The sequence below is a fragment of the Electrona antarctica genome (genome assembly GCF_951216825.1).
Source record: "Electrona antarctica genome assembly, chromosome: 22".
Taxonomy (NCBI): domain Eukaryota; kingdom Metazoa; phylum Chordata; class Actinopteri; order Myctophiformes; family Myctophidae; genus Electrona; species Electrona antarctica.
Window position 1 is genome coordinate 1,617,038 of NC_136805.1, and position 24,679 is coordinate 1,641,716.

General features: G+C 46.1%; 1 protein-coding gene across 2 annotated transcripts; it reads left to right on the forward strand.

Annotated features, from left to right (window-relative positions):
• Window positions 1-1,247: 1,247 nt before the first annotated feature.
• lrrc59 (leucine rich repeat containing 59) lies at window positions 1,248-23,996 on the forward strand. Of its 2 annotated transcripts, none has more exons than XM_079491939.1 (8): window positions 1,248-1,441; window positions 4,810-5,002; window positions 10,246-10,305; window positions 17,181-17,339; window positions 18,961-19,065; window positions 20,818-20,890; window positions 22,105-22,299; window positions 22,702-23,996. In XM_079491939.1, exons 2-8 carry the CDS (start codon window positions 4,904-4,906, stop codon window positions 23,088-23,090), a joined length of 1,080 nt encoding a protein of 359 aa, XP_079348065.1. In that variant the 5' UTR covers window positions 1,248-1,441; window positions 4,810-4,903; the 3' UTR covers window positions 23,091-23,996. The 2 variants fall into 2 exon arrangements, with proteins under 2 accessions (XP_079348065.1, XP_079348066.1); XM_079491940.1 differs by having other exon boundaries at window positions 4,816-5,002.
• The last annotated feature ends 683 nt before the right edge of the window (window positions 23,997-24,679 follow it).

Below are 24,679 nucleotides of genomic sequence, written 5' to 3' on the forward strand. Positions count from 1 at the left end.
TTACGTTATTGAAAGCGAGCGCTTCCAAACTCCAACACGACAGAAAGTAGCTCACAACACGTCTGCGGTGGATTTTTATGAAACAAACACTTTGCAGATAGAAACGGGATAATTCAAGCTTTCCGTACAGCTGCAATAAAGGTGGCGAGTTGAACATTGTTTAATTAATACAATCAGATTGGACTTTTCTGTTTGAATGTATGGGCTGTCAATGTAAATTATGTTGTACACCAGGCTGTACACCAGGTGGCGGTGTTTAACCAATATTTATATGATAGGTGGACACTAGCCTTCCTGGAAAGGTGGGCACTGGTCGGATAGTTGCGGGCTTGTTTGTCAAATGTAGTTACTTATTTGGGCTTGTTTCCTAATGCTGTTTAAAATTTGTATTTGTCTGCACTCTGCAGACTCCCCATCTGAAAATATGTTGTGCCAGCTAGGTACCAGATTTGTTTTGTTAAATTATTTAAAATATATATATTCAAAAAATGTCCCCTTTTATATATTTTATACAAGTCTTGGTGCGTTTTCTGATTTTATCCTAGTAGCAGATTTTGTATTGACCTGTAGCCTACTCACTATGAATATACTACTGTACATTCTGCAAAAAATTCAATCAATCAATCAATCAATCAAACCAAAGCAACACACTTTCTCAAAGAGCACTTACGGACGTCTGCAATTTCGAAACTGGCCCCTGTAAAAGTCTGAGTCCCCCCCTCGGTACCCCCTTTTCCCCCTCACTGTATATTTTCTTTTCCCTTTTTACCTCCTTTTATGATGATTTCCTGCTTTTTGTTATATAGTGTGATTGATTGATTGATTGATTGATTGATTGATTGATTGAAGTATTTATTAACAGTTTGCAGAAGTACAGTATACATTTCAAGCACAACTCAATTAAAAAACTGTTAACTGTTAGTGGACGAGTCGACACCATAAAAGCATTACACTTGTTTACAATAGGGCCCACCGTAATGCTTTTATGGTATCGTCCCACAGTTTACAGTTGTTGTATTGAGTTGTGTTTGAAATGTACCTATTCTGCTTACTGTTAATAAATGTATAATACTTCAATCAATCAATCAATCAATCAATCAATACAAACTGGACGCTCCAATTCCATGCAGTCAGAGAGTCATCCGGCGCTGTAGGGGTCGCTGTTTTCCTCCTCTTCATTCACGTCCTCCTCCTCCTCCGCCTGCTGCTGACGTCACTGCCTGTTTGATTTCAAGCCGTGACGTGGATCTCCATTCAGTCAGTCAGTCAGTCAGTCAGTGAGCAGCACTGACTACAACAAAACGCTATTGTGTGTAAAACTCTGATCAAACTATTCAACACGAGATCAATCTTTTAGTTTAAACACCACCAATAAGAGGTCTGTAAGCTCTTCTTCTTCTCGTCATCATTAGATCTCCAAGTGTCTGCTGGGAGAGGAGAGGTGAGTAAATCTAAAATCATGATGTGAGATTTGAGAATGAATGTTGAACCATGAACGTTACTTTTTCTGCTGCATTACATTATTGTCATTTCTGTTCCATCCTGTGGGATAATTAAGTGTACAGTGTTTTTGTTAACTGTCATACATGTAGCAATCATGTTGTTTATTTAATCTCCTGTGATGTAAGAATATAGAATGTTCTGTTACATGACGTTATGGTGTGTCTCTACACACACAGCACTGATTCATTTCATGTTCATTGGTTCCCAAAGTGGGGTCCGGGGACCCCCAGCCAGCCTGGGGTCCTTGAGGGAGAGTTCCAGGGGGTCCCCCCAGCTAAATGATAATATTTGGAAGCAAATGTACCCTTATATGGGTCTGTAATGAGAGTGTACAAATGGAACCAAATCTAAATGATGTTTGGAACCAAATGTACCCTTATATGGGTCTGTAACTCTGAGAGTGTACAAATGGAACCAAATCTAAATGATTTTTGGAACCAAATGTACCCTTATATGGGTCTGTAACTCTGAGAGTGTAAAAATGCAACCAAATGGACCCTTATGGGTCTGTAACTCTGAGAGCGTGCAAATGGAACCAAATGGACCCTTATGGGTCTGTAACTGAGGGTGTATTTGTACACTCTCAGAGTTAAATTAACATTGATTTTACAATATAAATTGGGGGTCCCAGAGATAGAAATGCCATTAAATGGGGGTCCGTCCGTAGACTAATGCATGTCAAACTGGGGGTCCTTAACATTAAAATGGTTGAGAATCACTGCTATAGAGCTGTACAAATCTTCTCCTATGGGGGTCCCTGGCATATATTTTCAAATGGGGGTCTGCGGGATAATTAGTGTCAATTTGGGGGTCCTTGACATAAAGGTTTGGGAACCACTGCTTTATGTTCAGTGAACAGAAATGTGCTTTTTTTTAGCCTTTCAATCTAAGAACAGCATTTTGTGTTGATCTAGTAAAACTATAATCATGATTTGATTTGATGTGATGTGGTCTGTCATTTGGTCCACAGTTTACTGTATTATATTGCTATACAACAAATTGTACAGACAGATAAATCAGGGACACTGTGATCGAAATCTAGCTATGTTTACAATGTAATTATGATAAGGATGAATCAGTCAATCATTTGCCTGGGGGGCCTACTACTTTTAGTGCTGCATGATTCTTGCTCAAATGTGAATCTCGATTTTTCCTCCACAAGAATTGAGATCACGACAATTCTCATTTTGGCTATGAAAGTACAGTATGTATTGTCTTTAGTCTGTATAGTTGCTGAACATTTACTACGTTCAAAATGTGTCACCTGGAGCCATAACTACTGTGGCTTTTAACAGACAATATCAAAGTCTCTCTTGTAGCAAAAAACATAAGACTAACTAAAATGAATTGGACAGCCGAGCCAACTAGTGCTGCTTCTTGTTCACATTTAGAAATGAGATTGCCTGAAGTGTCTGCATCTAGATTTCGATCTTTTTTTCCCCGATTTAAGTCTGCAGCACTACTTCACTCTTCTATGTTAAAGTGTGTAGAATAGATTGGGGTCCCAGAGATAAGAAACACTACTTCACTCTTATGTTACAGTGTGTAGAATAGATTGGGGTCTTATATGTTACAGTGTGTAGAATAGATTGGGGTCCCAGAGATAAGTCTGCAGCACTACTTCACTCTTATATGTTAGTGTGTAGAATAGATTGGGGTCCCAGAGATAAGAAACACTCTTCTATGTTCCAGTGTGTAGAATAGATTGGGGTCCCAGAGATCTCTTCTATGTTACAGTGTGTAGAATAGATTGGGGTCCCAGAGATCTCTTCTATGTTACAGTGTGTAGAATAGATTGGGGTCCCAGAGATCTCTTCTATGTTACAGTGTGTAGAATAGATTGGGGTCCCAGAGATCTCTTATATGTTCCAGTGTGTAGAATAGATTGGGGTCCCAGAGATCTCTTATATGTTACAGTGTGTAGAATAGATTGGGGTCCCAGAGATCTCTTATATGTTACAGTGTGTAGAATAGATTGGGGTCCCAGAGATCTCTTATATGTTACAGTGTGTAGAATAGATTGGGGTCCCAGAGATCTCTTCTATGTTCCAGTGTGTAGAATAGATTGGGGTCCCAGAGATCTCTTATATGTTCCAGTGTGTAGAATAGATTGGGGTCCCAGAGATCTCTTATATGTTCCAGTGTGTAGAATAGATTGGGGTCCCAGAGATCTCTTCTATGTTCCAGTGTGTAGAATAGATTGGGGTCCCAGAGATCTCTTCTATGTTCCAGTGTGTAGAATAGATTGGGGTCCCAGAGAGTGTGTAGAATAGATTGGGGTCCCAGAGATAAGAAACAAAACAGAAATCAAATGGGGACAGCCAGGTGGGTTCCTCCCAAACCTTTTAGCTCGCGACCCAAAAGTTAAATGTGACGTCTCCCCGGGTCCCAAATAATAATAAAAAACAACAACAAAACAGATCAACAAGCTCACAGCGGTGCAAAGTGACATACACAGGGCCGTCGAGTGATTTCCAACGAGCGCTTCCAAACTCGAACCCTCGAATCACCTGCAGGGAATTTATTTACAGAAAGTAAACATCATAACATCTTTTATGAGGAAATGGGAATACAATGAAATTAAAAGTGCACTGTGTCTTGTCTGTCACATCATAATGCAAAAGCAGGGACGTTTCTGTGGCTACAAAGGTGGGGGAGGGTGGATCTTTTTAACCGGCCCCCATGTGCGAAAAGTAAACTAACCAATACCAATGATAGAACCGCAAAATCAATTAATTGTTGAGCGATTTTCTAATAATTCTTAACATCCCCAGCGTGGATGAATGGGCTGTGAAGGAATGGTTGGTGGTGCAACTCAAGATGCCACATCTTAACCCGACCTCTACAAATGTCTTCTAAATCCTGACAGTTTTCTGAAAAACCCTATGTTTCTATATCAGTGGTGCTCAAACATTTTCATGTCAAGGACCCTCAAAAATATATGTATTTGGCCGCCGACCCCCATCTGAAAATATGTCGTTCCAGAGACGCCCCCAGAAGCAAAGATTTGAGTTAAAAACGTTCGCTCTGAAAGAATATATATATTCAAAGACTATATATATTCAAAGCCACATTTTCACGATTAAAAAAAAAAATAGCAGATCTACAAGCTCGTAGCACGGCACTCAGTGCCGCGCTATGAGCTTGTAGATCTGCTATTTTTCAATAGCTAAAGTATAACATAATGCTTTAAACACCAAAAAAGGTTCACGTTCTGAATGGGTCAAGTTGCTTGTGGACAGATTGACTGCATTTATGTTGTTATAGGATGTTGCTAATCATGTGACTGTTGTGTTCCACACACAGAGAGAGAGAGAGAGAGACAGACAGGCCGCGGCTGCAGAGAGACAGCTCCAGAGCAGACAGACAGGCCACGGCTCCAGACAGACAGACCGACAGGATGAGTAAAACCAAAGTGCTGAACCTGAAGGATAAGATCAATGGCAACGAGATGGACCTGAGCCTCTGCAACCTCACCGAGGTCCCCGTCAAGGAGCTGGTGAGTCCTTAGCAGGGGTCTAGTACCGAGGTCCCCGTCAAGGAGCTGGTGAGTCCTTAGCAGGGGTCTAGTACCGAGGTCCCCGTCAAGGAGCTGGTGAGTCCTTAGCAGGGGTCTAGTACCGAGGTCCCCGTCAAGGAGCTGGTGAGTCCTTAGCAGGGGTCTAGTACCGAGGTCCCCGTCAAGGAGCTGGTGAGTCCTTAGCAGGGGTCTAGTACCGAGGTCCCCGTCAAGGAGCTGGTGAGTCCTTAGCAACCTCACCGAGGTCCCCGTCAAGGAGCTGGTGAGTCCTTAGCAACCTCACCGAGGTCCCCGTCAAGGAGCTGGTGAGTCCTTAGCAGGGGTCTAGTACCGAGGTCCCCGTCAAGGAGCTGGTGAGTCCTTAGCAGGGGTCTAGTACCGAGGTCCCCGTCAAGGAGCTGGTGAGTCCTTAGCAACCTCACCGAGGTCCCCGTCAAGGAGCTGGTGAGTCCTTAGCAACCTCACCGAGGTCCCCGTCAAGGAGCTGGTGAGTCCTTAGCAGGGGTCTAGTACCGAGGTCCCCGTCAAGGAGCTGGTGAGTCCTTAGCAGGGGTCTAGTACCGAGGTCCCCGTCAAGGAGCTGGTGAGTCCTTAGCAGGGGTCTAGTACCGAGGTCCCCGTCAAGGAGCTGGTGAGTCCTTAGCAGGGGTCTAGTACCGAGGTCCCCGTCAAGGAGCTGGTGAGTTCTTAGCAGGGGTCTAGTACCGAGGTCCCCGTCAAGGAGCTGGTGAGTCCTTAGCAGGGGTCTAGTACCGAGGTCCCCGTCAAGGAGCTGGTGAGTCCTTAGCAGGGGTCTAGTACCGAGGTCCCCGTCAAGGAGCTGGTGAGTCCTTAGCAGGGGTCTAGTTTAACGAGATGGACCTGAGCCTCTGCAACCTCACCGAGGTCCCCGTCAAGGAGCTGGTGAGTCCTTAGCAGGGGTCTAGTACCGAGGTCCCCGTCAAGGAGCTGGTGAGTCCTTAGCAGGGGTCTAGTTTAACGAGATGGACCTGAGCCTCTGCAACCTCACCGAGGTCCCCGTCAAGGAGCTGGTGAGTCCTTAGCAGGGGTCTAGTACCGAGGTCCCCGTCAAGGAGCTGGTGAGTCCTTAGCAGGGGTCTAGTTTAACGAGATGGACCTGAGCCTCTGCAACCTCACCGAGGTCCCCGTCAAGGAGCTGGTGAGTCCTTAGCAGGGGTCTAGTTGGACCTGAGCCTCTGCAACCTCACAGAGGTCCCCGTCAAGGAGCTGGTGAGTCCTTAGCAGGGGTCTAGTTTAACGAGATGGACCTGAGCCTCTGCAACCTCACCGAGGTCCCCGTCAAGGAGCTGGTGAGTCCTTAGCAGGGGTCAACCTCACCGAGGTCCCCGTCAAGGAGCTGGTGAGTCCTTAGCAGGGGTCTAGTACCGAGGTCCCCGTCAAGGAGCTGGTGAGTCCTTAGCAGGGGTCTAGTTTAACGAGATGGACCTGAGCCTCTGCAACCTCACCGAGGTCCCCGTCAAGGAGCTGGTGAGTCCTTAGCAGGGGTCTAGTTTAAAGAGATGGACCTGAGCCTCTGCAACCTCACCGAGGTCCCCGTCAAGGAGCTGGTGAGTCCTTAGCAGGGGTCTAGTTTAGATGGACCTGAGCCTCTGCAACCTCACCGAGGTCCCCGTCAAGGAGCTGGTGAGTCCTTAGCAGGGGTCTAGTTTAAAGAGATGGACCTGAGCCTCTGCAACCTCACCGAGGTCCCCGTCAAGGAGCTGGTGAGTCCTTAGCAGGGGTCTAGTTTAAAGAGATGGACCTGAGCCTCTGCAACCTCACCGAGGTCCCCGTCAAGGAGCTGGTGAGTCCTTAGCAGGGGTCTCGTTTAAAGAGATGGACCTGAGCCTCTGCAACCTCACCGAGGTCCCCGTCAAGGAGCTGGTGAGTCCTTAGCAGGGGTCTAGTTTAAAGAGATGGACCTGAGCCTCTGCAACCTCACCGAGGTCCCCGTCAAGGAGCTGGTGAGTCCTTAGCAGGGGTCTCGTTTAAAGAGATGGACCTGAGCCTCTGCAACCTCACCGAGGTCCCCGTCAAGGAGCTGGTGAGTCCTTAGCAGGGGTCTAGTTTAAAGAGATGGACCTGAGCCTCTGCAACCTCACCGAGGTCCCCGTCAAGGAGCTGGTGAGTCCTTAGCAGGGGTCTAGTTTAACGAGATGGACCTGAGCCTCTGCAACCTCACCGAGGTCCCCGTCAAGGAGCTGGTGAGTCCGTAGCAGGGGTCTAGTTTAGATGGACCTGAGCCTCTGCAACCTCACCGAGGTCCCCGTCAAGGAGCTGGTGAGTCCTTAGCAGGGGTCTAGTTTAGATGGACCTGAGCCTCTGCAACCTCACCGAGGTCCCCGTCAAGGAGCTGGTGAGTCCGTAGCAGGGGTCTAGTTTAGATGGACCTGAGCCTCTGCAACCTCACCGAGGTCCCCGTCAAGGAGCTGGTGAGTCCTTAGCAGGGGTCTAGTTTAGATGGACCTGAGCCTCTGCAACCTCACCGAGGTCCCCGTCAAGGAGCTGGTGAGTCCTTAGCAGGGGTCTAGTTTAAACCTGAGCCTCTGCAACCTCACCGAGGTCCCCGTCAAGGAGCTGGTGAGTCCTTAGCAGGGGTCTAGTTTAAGCCTCTGCAACCTCACCGAGGTCCCCGTCAAGGAGCTGGTGAGTCCTTAGCAGGGGTCTCGTTTAAAAAAATACAAGATAGTGGCGCACATCCAGTTCCTCGCTGGTGCTGGACTATACATAGATAGGCTTGGGCAATATACCGATATTACCGTTTACCGTGATATTTTAAATCAATACCGGTAATATCGCAGAGTATATAAATAATACCGAATACCGGTAATATCGCGGAGTATATAAAACACCACTCAATAATACCGAATACCGTCATAATACTAATATTGTAATTTTACCGTCATGTAAATATGAGAGGAGAGGAGAGGAGAGGAGAGGAGAGGAGAGGAGAGGAGAGGAGAGGAGAGGAGAGGGGAAATTTTGACTGGAGAGGAGAGGAGAGGGGAGGGGAAATTTTGACTGGAGAGGGGAGGGGAGGAGACATTTTGACTGGAGAGGAGAGGGGAAATTTTGACAGGAGAGGGGAGTGGAGGGGAGGGGACATTTTGACTGGAGAGGAGAGGGGAGGGGAGGGGAGGGGAAATTTTGACTGGAGAGGAGAGGAGTGGAGGGGATGGGAGGGGAGTGGAGGGGAGGGGAGGGGAGGGGAAATTTTGACTGGAGAGGAGAGGAGAGGAGTGGAGGGGATGGGAGGGGAGTGGAGGGGAGGGGAGGGGAGGGGAAATTTTGACTGGAGAGGAGAGGAGAGGGGAGGGGAGTGGAGGGGAGGGGACGGGACATTTTGACTGGAGAGGAGAGGAGAGGAGAGGGGAGGGGAGGGGACATTTTGACTGGAGAGGAGAGGAGAGGGGAAATTCAGCCCGTCAGTGTGATATATTAATGTTTTATTAATAAAACCTATAATACCGATTATCGCGATATTATTCACGTTATCAATATCGATATCAAAAAATCAATATCGCCCAAGCCTATACATAGATACACCTTAGCAGGTGTCGTCAGTGTGTCCTTATCTTAGAATAGAGACGGCACCGGATTTCTCCTCCCATCCACTTGCATTAAGTTGCTCAAAAACGCATGAGGCGATTTCACTCCTCTTTCCGGATAGGAACAGAGTGCATTCTGGGATGGATTGGGCCCAAACACATGAACGCGCTGCCGTTGACTATCATTGCATGCGTTCACGTATGAAACAGCGTTCACGTGTCATCATGAACGTGCGCAATGATAGTCAACGGACCAGCGCGTTCATGTGTTTGGGCCAGCGCTGCAATACCAAATTCGGCCACTATGTCAATTTCGCCTCAGGGTTTCCTCCGGGTGCCGTCTCTATTCATATATACTCTAAGGTCCCTATAGAGCGTCGCAGTCCCGCCCCCTCGAGAGACCCGGAAAATAAATCCCTGTTCATTTTCCTCATAGACTTTTCAAAAAGTATTTATTTAAAGACGTTTACGCCGCGGACAAAGCCAACTCTTGTCGTGACAAATCATGACAATAAACACAATGTTTTGGGCCAAACAAAGAATTAGAAAGAAGAAAAAAACGACAGGTTACGACACTTTTTTTGTTGTTTTTCTTCTTTGTAATTATTTGTTTGGTCCAAAATATTGTTTGTTGTCATGATTTGTCACGACTCGAGTTGGCTTCGTACAACGCTTAAAAGGTCTTTAAATAAATACTGATGTCTATGGGGAAAATGCATGGCAAAGTTTAGATTTTCTTTTTTATTATTATTATAATGTTCTTATTTTGAGACTGACCCAATTACTGAATGTCAAGTCTCCAGGTTTCCTTCAGAATTTGTTTTACTATGACACTATGGCACATTTATTTGCATTTATTTGCATTAATTTGCAAGCACCCCCATAACTCTGACTGTACAGATGGAACCAAATGGACCATTTGCATTTTGCACACACATTTTACAGACCTGTTATGGTCATTCAGTGCTAGCACATTATTGACCATTATTATTTTGTACGTGGCAAAAAAAACTATTTTGACCACTTAGTCCTTATAGCTCACATTTAAATCACTGTCTCTCAGTGGTGGAAAGTAACTAAGTACATGTACAATTTTGAGGTGTTTGTACTTGAGTATTTCCAATTTCCAATACTTTAATATTACTTCTACCGTCTCCACTAGATCCCGGCTCCAAATATTGTACTTTTACTCCACTTCTACATTTATTTGAAAACTCTAGTTACTTAGATTTTGATTATTATTAAATTATCAATATACTATTATCGATTATTTGGTTCCATTTGTACACTCTCAGAGTTAAATTAACATAGATTTGTACTGTATAAATTGGGATACAGATAGACGCATGACATTAAATGGGGGTCCGTAGCCTAATGCATGTCAAACTGGGGTTCTAGTGCTGCTTGAGACGTAAACATCTTCTCTCATGTGGGTCCCTGGCATATCTTTTCATATGGGGGTCTGCGGACTAATGAGTGTCAATTTGGGGGTCCTTGACATGAAAATGTTTGAGAACCGTAACCACTGGCTTAGTTTAAGTCATCAAATCATCAACACAGTTTCTAAAGCATGTATTTCTTTGTGTTTCTCCTTCCAGTTTCTAAAGCATGTATTTCTTTGTGTTTCTCCTTCCAGTTTCTAAAGCATGTATTTCTTCGTGTTTCTCCTTCCAGGCTGCATTCCCCAAAGCAACCGTTCTGGACTTGTCCTGCAACAACATCACCTCCCTTCCTGTGAGTACCCATAACTTCTACCACACGATAACACAAGTTAGCACCATAGAGTATATATATAATAGAGACTGAACTGGCGCGAAGCTCCGCCCCCCCAGCTATTCATGTCAGTGGAAGTTGCTCAGTGGCGTTTTGAAGCACCCGGAAGACTGCCGGAAGTACCGTCTGAGAACGTCTACTTCCGCATTTGACCACCAAATTTTGGTGGTCAAATGCGGAAGTGCAACCGAGCGCTCAATGTTAAAGCCCAGCTGCACAGGGTTTCCCGGTCATGAATCCACGGGTTCGCCTGTAGTCCCTCCTCCTACCACTAGGGAGGAGAGCTTCAACGTTGGAAAGCCTGCCTGCCCCCTTGGTTAGCACTAGTGTCTGCGTGGCTCGGTCGGTAGAGCTCTGTCGACAGTCTGAGTGTACCAGGAAAAATCTGTCCCCCTTTTGCAGGTTCAAGTTCGGTCGGTCACTCCTTCTGTCTGTTATAGTACGGTGCAGTTGAGTTGAGTTGAATTGTTCCAGGTTCCAGGTATATTTTATGGTGAAGTCAGATCCCAGGGCAATACTGCGGCTCGCATGTAAGGCCTGGGAAAAGTACTGTACTGCTGGGTCAGAGAGCACCACTCCCCCCCTCTCATGCGACTCGCATAGAGAGCAGAGCCGCCCCCTGGCCATGTTGACAGGTTGAGCCTTTCAGGAATATCGGACGTCATATATACAGGGTTCAAGTTGTCCTTCCATTCCTTCTGCCTTGTGTAGTGCAGCCGAACGGTTGTGAGATACAAATCTCTGTGTGCTGTTTGTTCCTTAACTGTTCCCACCACGTCACTGGAGGATCCAGTGAGTGGCGTAGCGGCTGGTCGGTGAAGTCAGTCAGTCAGACCCCAGGACCCTACAGCGACTCGCCTGTAAGGCCTGGGTATCTATTGAACTGCTGACGGAGAGAGCACCGCACTATACCTCCAGCGTTTCGCCTAAAGGATAGAGCGGCCTCTGCTATGACGGACACCCTCAGCGGCTCGCCTGAGGAGCCCGGTCGTTGAACACAGAGGTCACAAACGCCTCGCATGTGACATGAGTTGAGAGGAAAAGCAGACTTTAGTAGATTTCTTCTTCTTTGTCCTGACCGTGCGTGGCAATTGAGGCAACTGACATATCGCCCACCCAAAAGTGCATTATTATACCCTGCAAACATACATTCAATACATTCAATATTAATTACACAGGTTACTCACCAAAATAGACGATGACCAGGGCGTTGCTTTTTCCAAAAGTGTGAAGATTTATTATAAACTTGTAGTTGCATACAAAAATTATATAATCAATAAAAATAAGGAAAAAATAAGAACAAAGATTGCTTAGAAAAACTGGATATATACGATAGATAGAAGTAATAAGAAGTTTCTAAACTGGGCTATCTACTTTCTTTGAAAGGCTAAGAGCATCCTCAGGTCTTGGTACCTCTCCTCTCCCCTCTGGTCTGAAGACTCCTCCAGTACCTCTGCTCTGAGGGGTTTTATACTGTATGTTGTTGAGGGGGAGGTAACCTTTGGTTTTTTTTTCTTTTACCATGCTTTGATATTTTTGAAGACGCCTGGCGCCAAATAACTCACTATGGCTTAGTGAGGGGAAAACAGACACGCATTCTTATGCCAACTCCTAATTATTTATGGGCCCTTACTTATCAACTAAGGAGATCTAAGGACCTTTTACCATGTCATATACAAACACACTTCCTACAAATATTACATTTTAGCATTAAACTAATTAAAACACAATACTGTTTCTAAGGATCTAGGGAGGCTAAAATAACATCATCCCTATTTTATATTAAGACTTGTATTTCATTTAACATGTTTTAGGCGTACACCACATATGAAAACATGATCAACCTGGAATCAAACTTCTACTTAGTTAGTAGTTAGTAGTTAGTAGTTAGTAGTTAGTTAGTAGGCAAAAACAATCGTCCCTTCTTCAATTCAACTTGTAAACCATTACAAACAAAACGGTTACTAATCATATTATCAGATTCAGAGGCGAAAACAAAATCAAAACACAATAAAATGAACTCATAGTGTCTGCCACATCAGCTGACATGGGGTGAAACTAGGGGTGGGGGTGTAAATCTCTCCTAGAGACTTTGGGAAACCAGGGGAGGTCACAATAGGTCAGTCAGACAGTTTACTAATCTCCTAATATGGAGGACAACATGCAAGTCTGCTGTTCCGTTCCCTTTTATCGTATGGGGTATAAAATATCTTCTCATAGTAACCATATAAACTTGACCATACAAACTTTACAATAGATTTAAACAAAAACACTTTGGCGAACAACACCAATGATCTCATCACACTCATGACATCAATCACCCCTAAACCGCCGACTTCTTTGATATATCAGTGGGCCTGTTGTGGAACTTCAAAAGTCCCCGTTCCTGCAGTAGAGTCTCACTGGGTCCACCCAGGCCGGAACATCCGTCCTGCACATACTCTCTTGGAGGATACTCACGACCCCTTGGGTAAACATTATAAGCCTCGCGACCCCAATGCCCATATGCACTGCTCTGGGGCCGCCCGGTCTGCATTCTGGGGAAGTTTTCCTCATACTTTGAAGACTGCGTCATATGCTGGAGAGGCGGCCCCTCCCTCAGATGAGGGTTGTCCTGAGAAGTCACCGGCCCCTGACCCTTGACCAGCGGCTGTTTTTCGCGATTCCCCTGACCTGACCCCAGCCAACTTCACTGAGGCCTACTGCCTGTCCACAAGCTCTTGCCTTGCACCGCCACCTCTGCGTATGAGTAGCATGGTGCAGCAAGTTGTGCGGTAAGTACTGGGAGCTGATGGTAGGTGTGACGCTCCACCTCAGCAATCCATCTACCAGGGGGTTAGCACATTGTAACGGAGACAGACTCCATCTCCCAGGGGGTTAGCGCATTGTAACAGGGACAGACTCCATCTCCCAGGGGTCTATAGGGCATTGTAACGGAGACAGACTCCATCTCCCAGGGGTCTATAGGGCATTGTAACGGAGACAGACTCCATCTCCCAGGGGGTTAGCGCATTGTAACAGGGACAGACTCCATCTCCCAGGGGTCTATAGTGCATTGTAACAGGGACAGACTCCATCTCCCAGGGGTCTATAGGGCATTCTAACGGAGACAGACTTCATCTCCCAGGGGTCTATAGCGCATTGTAACGGAGACAGACTCCATCTCCCAGGGGTCTATAGGGCATTGTAACAGAGACAGACTCCATCTCCCAGGGGTCTATAGTGCATTGTAACAGAGACAGACTCCATCTCCCAGGGGTCTATAGGGCATTGTAACGGAGACAGACTCCATCTCCCAGGGGTCTATAGTGCATTGTAACAGAGACAGACTCCATCTCCCAGGGGTCTATAGGGCATTGTAACGGAGACAGACTCCATCTCCCAGGGGTCTATAGTGCATTGTAACAGAGACAGACTCCATCTCCCAGGGGTCTATAGTGCATTGTAACCGAGACAGACTCCATCTCCCAGGGGTCTATAGTGCATTGTAACCGAGACAGACTCCATCTCCCAGTGGTCTATAGTGCATTGTAACAGAGACAGACTCCATCTCCCAGGGGTCTATAGGGCATTGTAACAGAGACAGACTCCATCTCCCAGGGGTCTATAGGGCATTGTAACAGAGACAGACTCCATCTCCCAGGGGTCTATAGCGCATTGTAACAGGGACAGACTCCATCTCCCAGGGGTCTATAGCGCATTGTAACAGAGACAGACTCCATCTCCCAGGGGTCTATAGTGCATTGTAACGGAGACAGACTCCATCTCCCAGGGGTCTATAGTGCATTGTAACGGAGACAGACTCCATCTCCCAGGGGTCTATAGTGCATTGTAACAGAGACAGACTCCATCTCCCAGGGGTCTATAGTGCATTGTAACAGAGACAGACTCCATCTCCCAGGGGTCTATAGGGCATTGTAACAGAGACAGACTCCATCTCCCAGGGGTCTATAGGGCATTGTAACAGAGACAGACTCCATCTCCCAGGGGTCTATAGGGCATTGTAACAGAGACAGACTCCATCTCCCAGGGGTCTATAGTGCATTCTAACGGAGACAGACTCCATCTCCCAGGGGTCTATAGGGCATTGTAACGGAGACAGACTCCATCTCCCAGGGGTCTATAGCGCATTGTAACAGAGACAGACTCCATCTCCCAGGGGTCTATAGTGCATTGTAACAGAGACAGACTCCATCTCCCAGGGGTCTATAGGGCATTGTAACGGAGACAGACTCCATCTCCCAGGGGTCTATAGCGCATTGTAACAGAGACAGACTCCATCTCCCAGGGGTCTATAGGGCATTGTAACAGAGACAGACTCCATCTCCCAGGGGTCTATAGGGCATTGTAACAGAGACAGACTCCATCTCCCAGGGGTCTATAGGGCATTGTAACAGAGACAGACTCCATCTCCCAGGGGTCTATAAGTGCATTGTAACGGAGACAGACTCCATCTCCCAGGGGTCTATAGGGCATTGTAACGGAGACAGACTCCATCTCCCAGGGGTCTATAGCGCATTGTAACGGAGACAGACTCCATCTCCCAGGGGTCTATAGCGCATTGTAACGGAGACAGACTCCATCTCCCAGGGGTCTATAGTACTTAGTATTAACTTGTGCTTAGAGTTAACTCAACGCTTCTGAGGGGTTCCTGGAACAACATATTTTCAGATGGGGCGTCGGTGGTCAATTACATATAATTGTTGGGGTCCTTGACATGGAATATTGAGCACCACTGATAAAGAAACACAGGTATTTCAGAAAACTGTCAGCATTTAGAAGACTTTTTTTTTTTTTAATTTCGACGTCAGGTCTAAATGGGTCAACTACACCATGGGTTCTCAACCCGTGGGTCGCGACCCCTCGGGGGGTCGCCAAATTATTTTAGGGGGTCCCCAAATTATTTTCAAAAAAAAAAAGTACTTAGTATTAACTTGTGCTTAGAGTTAACTCAACGCTTCTGAGGGGTTCCTGGAACAACATATTTTCAGATGGGGCGTCGGTGGTCAATTACATATAATTGTTGGGGTCCTTGACATGGAATATTGAGCACCACTGATAAAGAAACACAGGTATTTCAGAAAACTGTCAGCATTTAGAAGACTTTTTTTTTTTTTAATTTCGACGTCAGGTCTAAATGGGTCAACTACACCATGGGTTCTCAACCCGTGGGTCGCGACCCCTCGGGGGGTCGCCAAATTATTTTAGGGGGTCCCCAAATTATTTTTCAACTCGGTGGCGCGCTATGAGCTTGTAGATCTGCTATTTTTCAATAGCTAAATTATAACAATGCTTAAAACACCAAAAGGGGTTCCCGCCCAAAATGGTTTAAGGTTATTGTAGCAGTCAATTTATATTGGGGGTCGGGAGGGGGCGGGGCGGGGGTCCCGAGACATTGCCAAAGCATTTCCGGGGGTCCCCGGCCAAAAACGTTGAGAACCCCTGAACTACACTACGACTTGACCAGTGTACAACACACAACTATGTAAAAGCTACAAATGGAGAATTATCTTTGATTCTCTTTACCAGCCGTACTCAAAACTCATTGGATGTGCCACTGACTGTACAATGTATTGATGTAGCTTTTGTCAAGCCGGCGAAGAAAATAGATTTGAAACGACTTGAAAACTATGTCTTTCTGAAAATAAGTTGTACAGCTGCAGTGATGTAAATAGGTTTTCAATGTAATGGGTCCCGGGACCCAGGGGTGGCCTGACGTCTACCTATGTTTCTCAATATCTGAAAATATGTTGTTCCAGGGACCCCTATGAAGCAAAGATTTCAGTGAAAGAATATATATTCAAAGATTTGCGCCACATTTTCACGATATTTCAAAAATAGCAGATCTACAAGCTCGTAGTGCGGCACTCGGTGCCGCACTACGAGCTTGAGCTGTCCCAGGGATATTTTATGAGTCCTACTTCAACAACGTTAGAGTACAGTACTGAGTACAGTATTGCATCCCAGGACCCCCGGAGGGTGACATGATGACTGCGTCCGTTCTTAATTTAGTGAGTCTTAAGGATGCAGGCTGTTTGCATCACTGCAGCTGCCATCAGAATCATCTTCACACTGCCGTCATTTTTGTAGTTCAGCTAGTAGTTATTTTTGTAGTTCAGCTAGTAGTTATTTTTGTAGTTCAGCTAGTAGTTAGTTGTAGTTCAGCTAGTAGTTAGCCACTAACCTAGTGCTTTCATTGGTCTAGTGCTTTCATTGGTAGATAGGACTGCCTTACTACCCACTAGGGCTCTCACGTACTGTAGAGCAGTCCGGGGACCCCTAGTGGTCCTTGACGGAGTTCCAGGGGGTCCCCAGCTAAATGATAGTTAGGAACCAAATGGAGCCTAACGGGGCTATTTGGTTCCATTTGTACACTCTGAGTTAAATTAACTTTGATTTTGCAATATAAATAATAATGTAAAAATCTTCTCTTATGGGTGTCCTTGGCATACATGTTCTAATGGGGGTCTGCGGACTAATGAGTGTCAATATGGGGGTCCTTGACATGAAAAGGTTTGAGAACCACTGCTGTAGAGCAGTGCCGACTGTGGGGCGACTGTGGCTCAGGAGGTAGAGCAGGTCGTCCAATGATCCATGGGTCGGCGGTTCGAATCCCGGCTCCTCCTGTCTACATGTCGAAGTGTCCTTGGGCAAGACACTGAACCCCAAATTGCTCCCGATGTGCTGGTTGGTGCCTTGCATGGCTTCCGCCGCAATCGGTGTATGAATATGTGTGAATGGGTGTAAAGCACCTTGGATAAAGGCGCTATATAAAGGCACCATTTACCATTGGTCATAAATAACGATCATGTCTGGTTCTGTTTCTCTCTGTGCAGCCAGAGTTCTGCAACCTGACCCACCTGATCAAAGTGGACCTGAGCAAGAACCAGCTGACCTGTCTACCAGATGACCTGGGGAACCTGGTCCACCTGCAACACCTGGACCTGTACAACAACAAGCTGAGTGTCCTACCGGTCAGCTTCTCCCAGCTGAGGGTGAGGCACGCACGCACGCACGCATTCACACACACACACACACACACACACACACACACACACACACACACACACACACACACACGTGCAATTATCATGTATGTATGTCCACATAAGATATACAATACAAGGAACCCACCTGAGAGCACCACAGAACTGTAGAACTCTCTCCCCTCCACCTGAGAGCCACAGAACTGTAGAACTCTCTCCCCTCCACCTGAGAGCCCCACAGAACTGTAGAACTCTCCCTGTCCACATAAGATATACAATACAAGGAAACAAATATTACAGTCAGCAAATCTTGGACAAATATCCGTTACCCACACAATACCCTTCAGGGGTACAAGTAACATCGTCTTCGCCATATCTGGCGGCTACCGATTTGCATGAGTAGCCGCCCCACAGAACTGTGGAGCGCTCTCCCCTCCACCTGAGAGCCCCACAGAACTGTAGTACTCTCTCCCCTCCACCTGAGAGCCACAGAACTGTAGAACTCTCTCCCCTCCACCTGAGAGCACCACAGAACTGTAGAACTCTCTCCCCTCCACCTGAGAGCACCACAGAACTGTAGAACTCTCTCCCCTCCACCTGAGAGCCACAGAACTGTAGAACTCTCTCCCCGACCCACCTGAGAGCCTCACAGAACTGTAGAACTCTCTCCCCTCCACCTGAGAGCACCACAGAACTGTAGAACTCTCTCCCCTCCACCTGAGAGCCACAGAACTGTAGAACTCTCTCCCCGACCCACCTGAGAGCCTCACAGAACTGTAGAACTCTCTCCCCTCCACCTGAGAGCACCAAAGAACTGTAGAACTCTCTCCCCTCCACCTGAGAGCACCACAGAACTGTAGAACTCTCTCCCCTCCACCTGAGAGCCTCACAGAACTGTAGAACTCTCTCCCCTCCACCTGAGAGCCCCACAGAACTGTAGAACTCTCTCCCCTCCACCTGAGAGCCACAGAACTGTAGAACTCTCTCCCCTCCACCTGAGAGCCACAGAACTGTAGAACTCTCTCCCCTCCACCTGAGAGCCACAGAACTGTAGAACTCTCTCCCCTCCACCTGAGAGCCCCACAGAACTGTAGAACTCTCTCCCCTCCACCTGAGAGCCCCACAGAACTGTAGAACTCTCTCCCCTCCACCTGAGAGCCACAGAACTGTAGAACTCTCTCCCCTCCACCTGAGAGCACCACAGAACTGTAGAACTCTCTCCCCGACCCACCTGAGAGCCCCACAGTCGGTCGACACTTCTTTCAAGAGAGGACTAAAAACTTTCCTTTTTTACCAAAGCATTTTTATAGCCTTGCCCTTATGTTTTAAAAATGTTCCCTGTTCTATTAGATGTTTTTAATGGTGTGTTGTTTCTTCAGTTTTTATTCGTTTGCTGTAGCACTTTGAGATTCTGATGTTATAAATAAAATCCATTATTGTGTGTGTGTGTGTGTGTGTGTGTGTGTGTGTGTGTGTGTGTGTGTGTGTGTGTGTGTGTGTGTGTGTGTGTGTGTGTGTGTGTGTGTGTGTGTGTGTGTGTGTGTGTGTGTGTGTGTGTGTGTGTGTGTGTGTGTGTGTGTGTGTGTGTGTGTGTGTGTGTGTGTGTGTGTGTGTGTGTGTGTGTGGACAGAGCTTGAAGTGGCTGGACCTAAAGGACAACCCTCTGGAGGCGGAGCTGGAGAAGGTTGCAGGAGACTGTCTGGACGAGAAGCAATGCAGACAGTGTTCTGTCAAGGTAACATTATATAGACTGATGCAGACAGTGTTCTGTCAAGGTAACATTATAGAGACTGATGCAGACAGTGTTCTGTCAAGGTAACATTATAGAGACTGATACAGACAGTGTTCTGTCAAGGTAACATTATATAGACTGATGCAGACAGTGTTCTGTCAAGGTAACATTATAGAGACTGATACAGACAGTGTTCTGTCAAGGTAACATTATAGAGACTGATGCAGACAGTGTTCTGTCAAGGTAACATTATAGAGACTGATGCAGACAGTGTTCTGTCAAGGTAACTGAGACTACATTATATAGACTACATTACTATAGGAAGTTCCAGGGGGTCCCCAGCTAAATGATAGTTAGGAACCAGTAACTCGGAGAGTGTACAAATGGAACCAAAGGGACCCTAACGGGTCCATTTTGTTCCATTTGTACACTCTCAGAGTTAAAGGGTAAGACCACTTTTTTAGAGGTTTGGGTTGTTTTCTTACCTTATTATGGGCAAACTAGTCCATTCCATGAGTTATTTCGCTCCGTTGTGTTGTTTATTAGAAATTTGAGAAATAAAAAAAGTCGCTCATTGACTTCCATTGTAACAGGGAAACAGCTCTCAAAGTCAGTCTTTTAGCACATGAACCAACGCAACAAAAGCTGATTCTGACAGTTTATGACACCAGGAAAACTCATACGGTTTTATTTTTAATAAAAAATGTCAACTTTGTCTTGTTTTGACTAATTTGTGTAGAAAGAAGATCCGGTAGGTATGCCTACACCGACCGAATCACTGCTGTGAAAAACGATCTGATTCGACCAAAACTGTACACCACTTCCTTATTGGAAATGACGGGGATGTAAACACATGGATTTGATCTCGTCCGCTTGTCACTAAAAACATACACAATGGACGTGTTTGAGGGAGACACTTTAGAAGACACTTTAGAAGAAGTGTGTAAAGTGTCTGTGTCTGGGACTGCTCATATGCGAGGCTGCAGCTGGATGCATCTCAAACAGCGTGGAGACTTCTGTTTACAAACGAAACCTCGCAAGACGACCCGCGAGAGTTGGGAACGCCGTAGCACTGCTTCAGTCTATCTCCGACTAAAATAGTAACTTTATAAATCTATCTTAAAAGACGAAAATAAAACCGTATGAGTTTTCCTGGTGTCATAAACTGTCAGAATCAGCTTTTGTTGCGTTGGTTCATGTGCTAAAAGACTGACTTTGAGAGCTGTTTCCCTGTTACAATGGAAGTCAATGAGCGACTTTTTTTATTTCTCAAATTTCTAATAAACAACACAACGGAGCGAAATAACTCATGGAATGGACTAGTTTGCCCATAATAAGGTAAGAAAACAACCCAAACCTCTAAAAAAGTGGTCTTACCCTTTAAATTAGCATTGATTTTACAATATAAATTGGGGGTCCCAGAGATAGAAATGCTATTAAATGGGGGACTGTAGACTAATGCATGTCAAACTGGGTGTCCTTGAAATAAAACGTGTTGAAAATCACTGCTAGAGCCGTAAAAATCTTCTCTTACTGGGATCCCTGGCATGTCTTTTCAAATGAGGGGTCCGCGGGCTAATGAGTCAATTTGGGGGTCCTTGACATGAAAAAGTTTGGGAACCACTGATATAGACTACATTATATAGACTGATGCAAACAGTGTTCTGTCAAGGTAACAGAGACTTTACATTGTTCTCTGGGTTCCTCCAGGCATTATAAATGGTACTGTATTCATGTTGGGTGTTCTGTCTCCAGGTTCTGCAGCACATGAAGGGCCTTCAGGAGGAGGTGGACGTCGCCAAGGAGAAACGTCTCCTGAAGGAGAAAGGTGAGCTCCTCCTCCCAGCTGGTATCTTTAAGCCATTAAGACCAGTACAAATAAATAAACGGTAAAATGTGCATTTATATAGCGCCTTTATTCAAGGTGCTTTACAGCTTTCAGTGACTGCATTGCATTCGCCCACATATTCACACCGATGGCGGAGGAAACCATTCAAGTCCAGGTCACGTTGGTCATGTCCCCAACAGAGCAGAAGAGGAATTATTAGTCATGATGGTTGTGTCCTAGTGTTGATTTTGTCGACTAAAACTATGACGAAAAATTTTGGTCTATTGTCAATTTCATCATAACTTGACTGTATTTTAAAGAGTCATATGTGACCAGATTTGACTGAGAGCCTGCCATCGCGCAAATTACAGCTTTTCACCAGAGGAGAAACACTTTTTTTTAAATGAGTTTATAGCACAGGCAGACTCTTCACATACTAGAGCATGTCTGAAATAAGTGTCAGAGCTGAAATCGACATGTAAATATGAAATAAATGCTTAAACATGTAGCTAGGTGTAATGTTAGAGACCACAGAAGTGAACCTTTCAAGCCTGTTTTCTCAATTTTCTGTTTTCTGTAAAACATTACTCTATAAGCCATATCTCCAAAACTGGTTGGTCAAACTGAACAACCAATATGTCAATTTGAAGCTATGATTCCCTGCTTTCATATGACGTGAAAAAACGAAAATTCAAAAAAATCCAATGGCAGTCCCTCAGTCAAATTTAGTCACATATAGCAACGTTTCGGCCTTCTTCAGGCATCAGAAGGCCGAAACGTTGCTATATGACTCTTTAAAATAAAGTTCTTGAACCAGCAAGTGGCGGTGTGCGGGTCTCTCCTCCTTCCTCATAACGTTTGCTGTACTGCCAGGACCTATACGCACCTGCTATAAAACTGAACCGGGTGTGCGGAAGTCATCCCTTGAATAATCATAACTTGACTAAAATGTTCGGGAGAGAGTGGTGGGGCTTGTATCAGCCATTGCGATGCCTTTAAGGCTCGCCAAAATACATTTTATTTGACTAAATCAACTGTAGATTTAGTCGACTAAAATCGTATATTTAGTCGACTAAAACTAGACTTAACAATAAAGCATTTCAGATGACTAAAATACGTCTCAAACTAAATTCAATTGTATTCGTAAGACCATGACTAAAAAATAAAAATAAAATAAAAGCTTTCAAAATCAACGATACTTTCTCCCCCAACAGAGCAGGAGAAGAAGCGCGAGGCCAAGCAGCGGGAGCGCGAGGCCAGGGAGAGGGAGGCGCGCAAGAAGGAGAAGGCCGAGGAGAAGGAGAGGAGGAGGCAGGAGTACAACGCTCAGATGGCCCAGCAGGCGGCGCAGGAGACGCAGAGGAAGAAGAAGGAGGAGAAGAAGAAGAACAGGAACGGCCAGGCGGCAGGTACCGTACAGTCGCTTGTAGATCTGCTATTTTTATAACACCCGAGCACAACCAAGCATAAACAATTTGTCTTTCTTGTTCTACTGGATCTCTTCTCCACTAGAAGTCCCTCCCTGACATTTTAGTCTTTCTTTTTTTTTTTGGTAAACGGAATTGGCAATATGTGACCAGATTTGACTGATGGGCTGCTTAATAGCTATGATTCCCTGCTTTCATATGACAAAAAAAAAAAATAATCCAATGGGAGCCCCTCGGTCAAATCTGGTCACATTATGTTTAGTCTTAGTTTTAGTCATCGTAGCTTATAGTTTTTATTTGGTATTTTTTGTAGTTTTCGTCAGTGAAACAAGGCAGTCGACGGAACATGTTTCTTCATATCATCCTCCTCTCTCTCCCCCCCAGACAAAAAGGCGGGAGGCGTGGCTGAGCCGGCCCCCAAACCCAGCACCAGAGGGCGCTGCCGCTCCCTCATTGGCCTGCTGCTGAAGCTCCTCCTCCTGCCGCTGCTGGGATTGGCCGGCGCCGTGGCACTCTGCCGGCTGACGGAGCTGCGGACGGAGGGCGCGTGCGTGGCGGTGAACGAGGCCGCGGACGGCGCGGCGGTGGCGCTCGGTGCGGCCGCGGACGGCGCCGCGGTGACGCTCGCCGCGGCCGCGGACAGCGCCCTCTCCTGGTGCCGCGAGCAGGAGGTGCTCGTTAGGCAGCTGGCGGAACACCTGTCGTCCCGGGCCAAGGAGCTGATGGAGAGCGCTGTGCGGGCGACGACGGCGGCGACGACGTCCAAGAACTAAAAAGACTTTTACGGTAGTCGGGGAGCGGTGTTTGGAAAGATGTCCAATCTGGGAATGAATGGAGCGCCGCAGTCCCGCCCCCTTTCATGACAACGAGAGACCCGGAAAAATCATTCCCCGTTCATTTGTCCTCAGAGACTTTTCAAAAAAGTATTTATTTAAAGACGTTTACGCTGCGGACAAAGCCAACTGGAGTTGTGACAAATCATGACAATAAACTCAATGTAAATCAAATCATTTGTAAGAAGAAAAACAAAAAAACATTGTGTTTATCGTCATGATTTGTCACACCTCCAGTTGACGTTGTCCGCGGCGTAAACGTCTTTGAATAAATACTTTTTGAAAGGTCTATGAGGACAATGAACGGGGAATTCTTTTTTCCGGGTCTTTCGTTGAAAAGGGGGGCGGGACTGGGGTGCTCTATTCCTTACCGATACGTTTCGTCACCAATGTGTTTCGTAAAGGTGTCTGGTAACACAATACGTCCATAACCGTCATCATCACAATGCTAATGTATTTTAGCATACGACCTATCATAAACCGCTACAATAGCACCTATAAGGGAAGCAGGGAAGCGTTGGATTTGATAAGACGTAAATATGCATCTCTGGCAGGCAATGTGTTTATAAATGTAATGGTACCCCGACTGTCAGCAGAACGTCACAGATTCTCCTGGGGCAGTGGTTCCCAAAGGGGGGTCTTCTTGGGACCCCCAGGGGTCCTTGAGGGAGTTCCAGGGGGTCCCCAGCTAAATGATAGTTAGGAACCAAATGGACCCTTATGGGTCTGTAACTCAAGAGAGTGTACAATTTGTTAACTTAACTTTACAAACACATGACATGGGGTGAAGACATTTATTGGTAAGGAGTTTTTTTCTCTCAGATTGCTGGTTAACCTCAGCGTCAGAGCGGGTGGGTGGGGGGGGGGGGGGGGGGGGGGGTCGACCACCACCAGCCAGGAGGGTGGGGGGTGTCTTAACGGGGGGGGGGGGGGTCGACCACCACCAGCCAGGAGGGTGGGGGGTGTCTTAACAGAGGGGGGGGGGGGGAGGGGCTCTGTTAAAAGGCCGATTTATGCTTTGTAACGTGAAGTTGTCGACTGGATGATGCGTCGCTCAACTAAAGAACTAACGGTTCTCCCACCGTCCTGAAAACATTTAGGGCTCCATTTCCGTCACCGCTAAACCCCTTATCCCTAAATTCTTTGTCTTTTTTTTTTTACTATTTTGCTAAACATTTTTGAATAGTTAAAATGGCCAGTCTACAAGCTCACAACGTGTCAATGTAGATTGGCTAGTTGAACTATTCAAAAATGTTTTTCAAAATAGTAATAAAGGCCAGGGAGTTTAGGGATAAGGGGTTTAGCGGTGACGAAAATGGAGCCCTTAGAATTTAGAAAGAATATGTAGTTTTGGCTATTTATTTAAACATGTCCCAAAACGTGCCTCAGAGAAGATCTAATCCCCTCTGAGCGCTTCAGGAGAGACGACCCACATTTCATAAAGTGGAGCAGTGAGTCGACTGGCCTGTTTTATCTTTTATTGTTTCGCTGCCAGCGTTTTCCTTTGACTCCTGAGGAAGACCAAACGT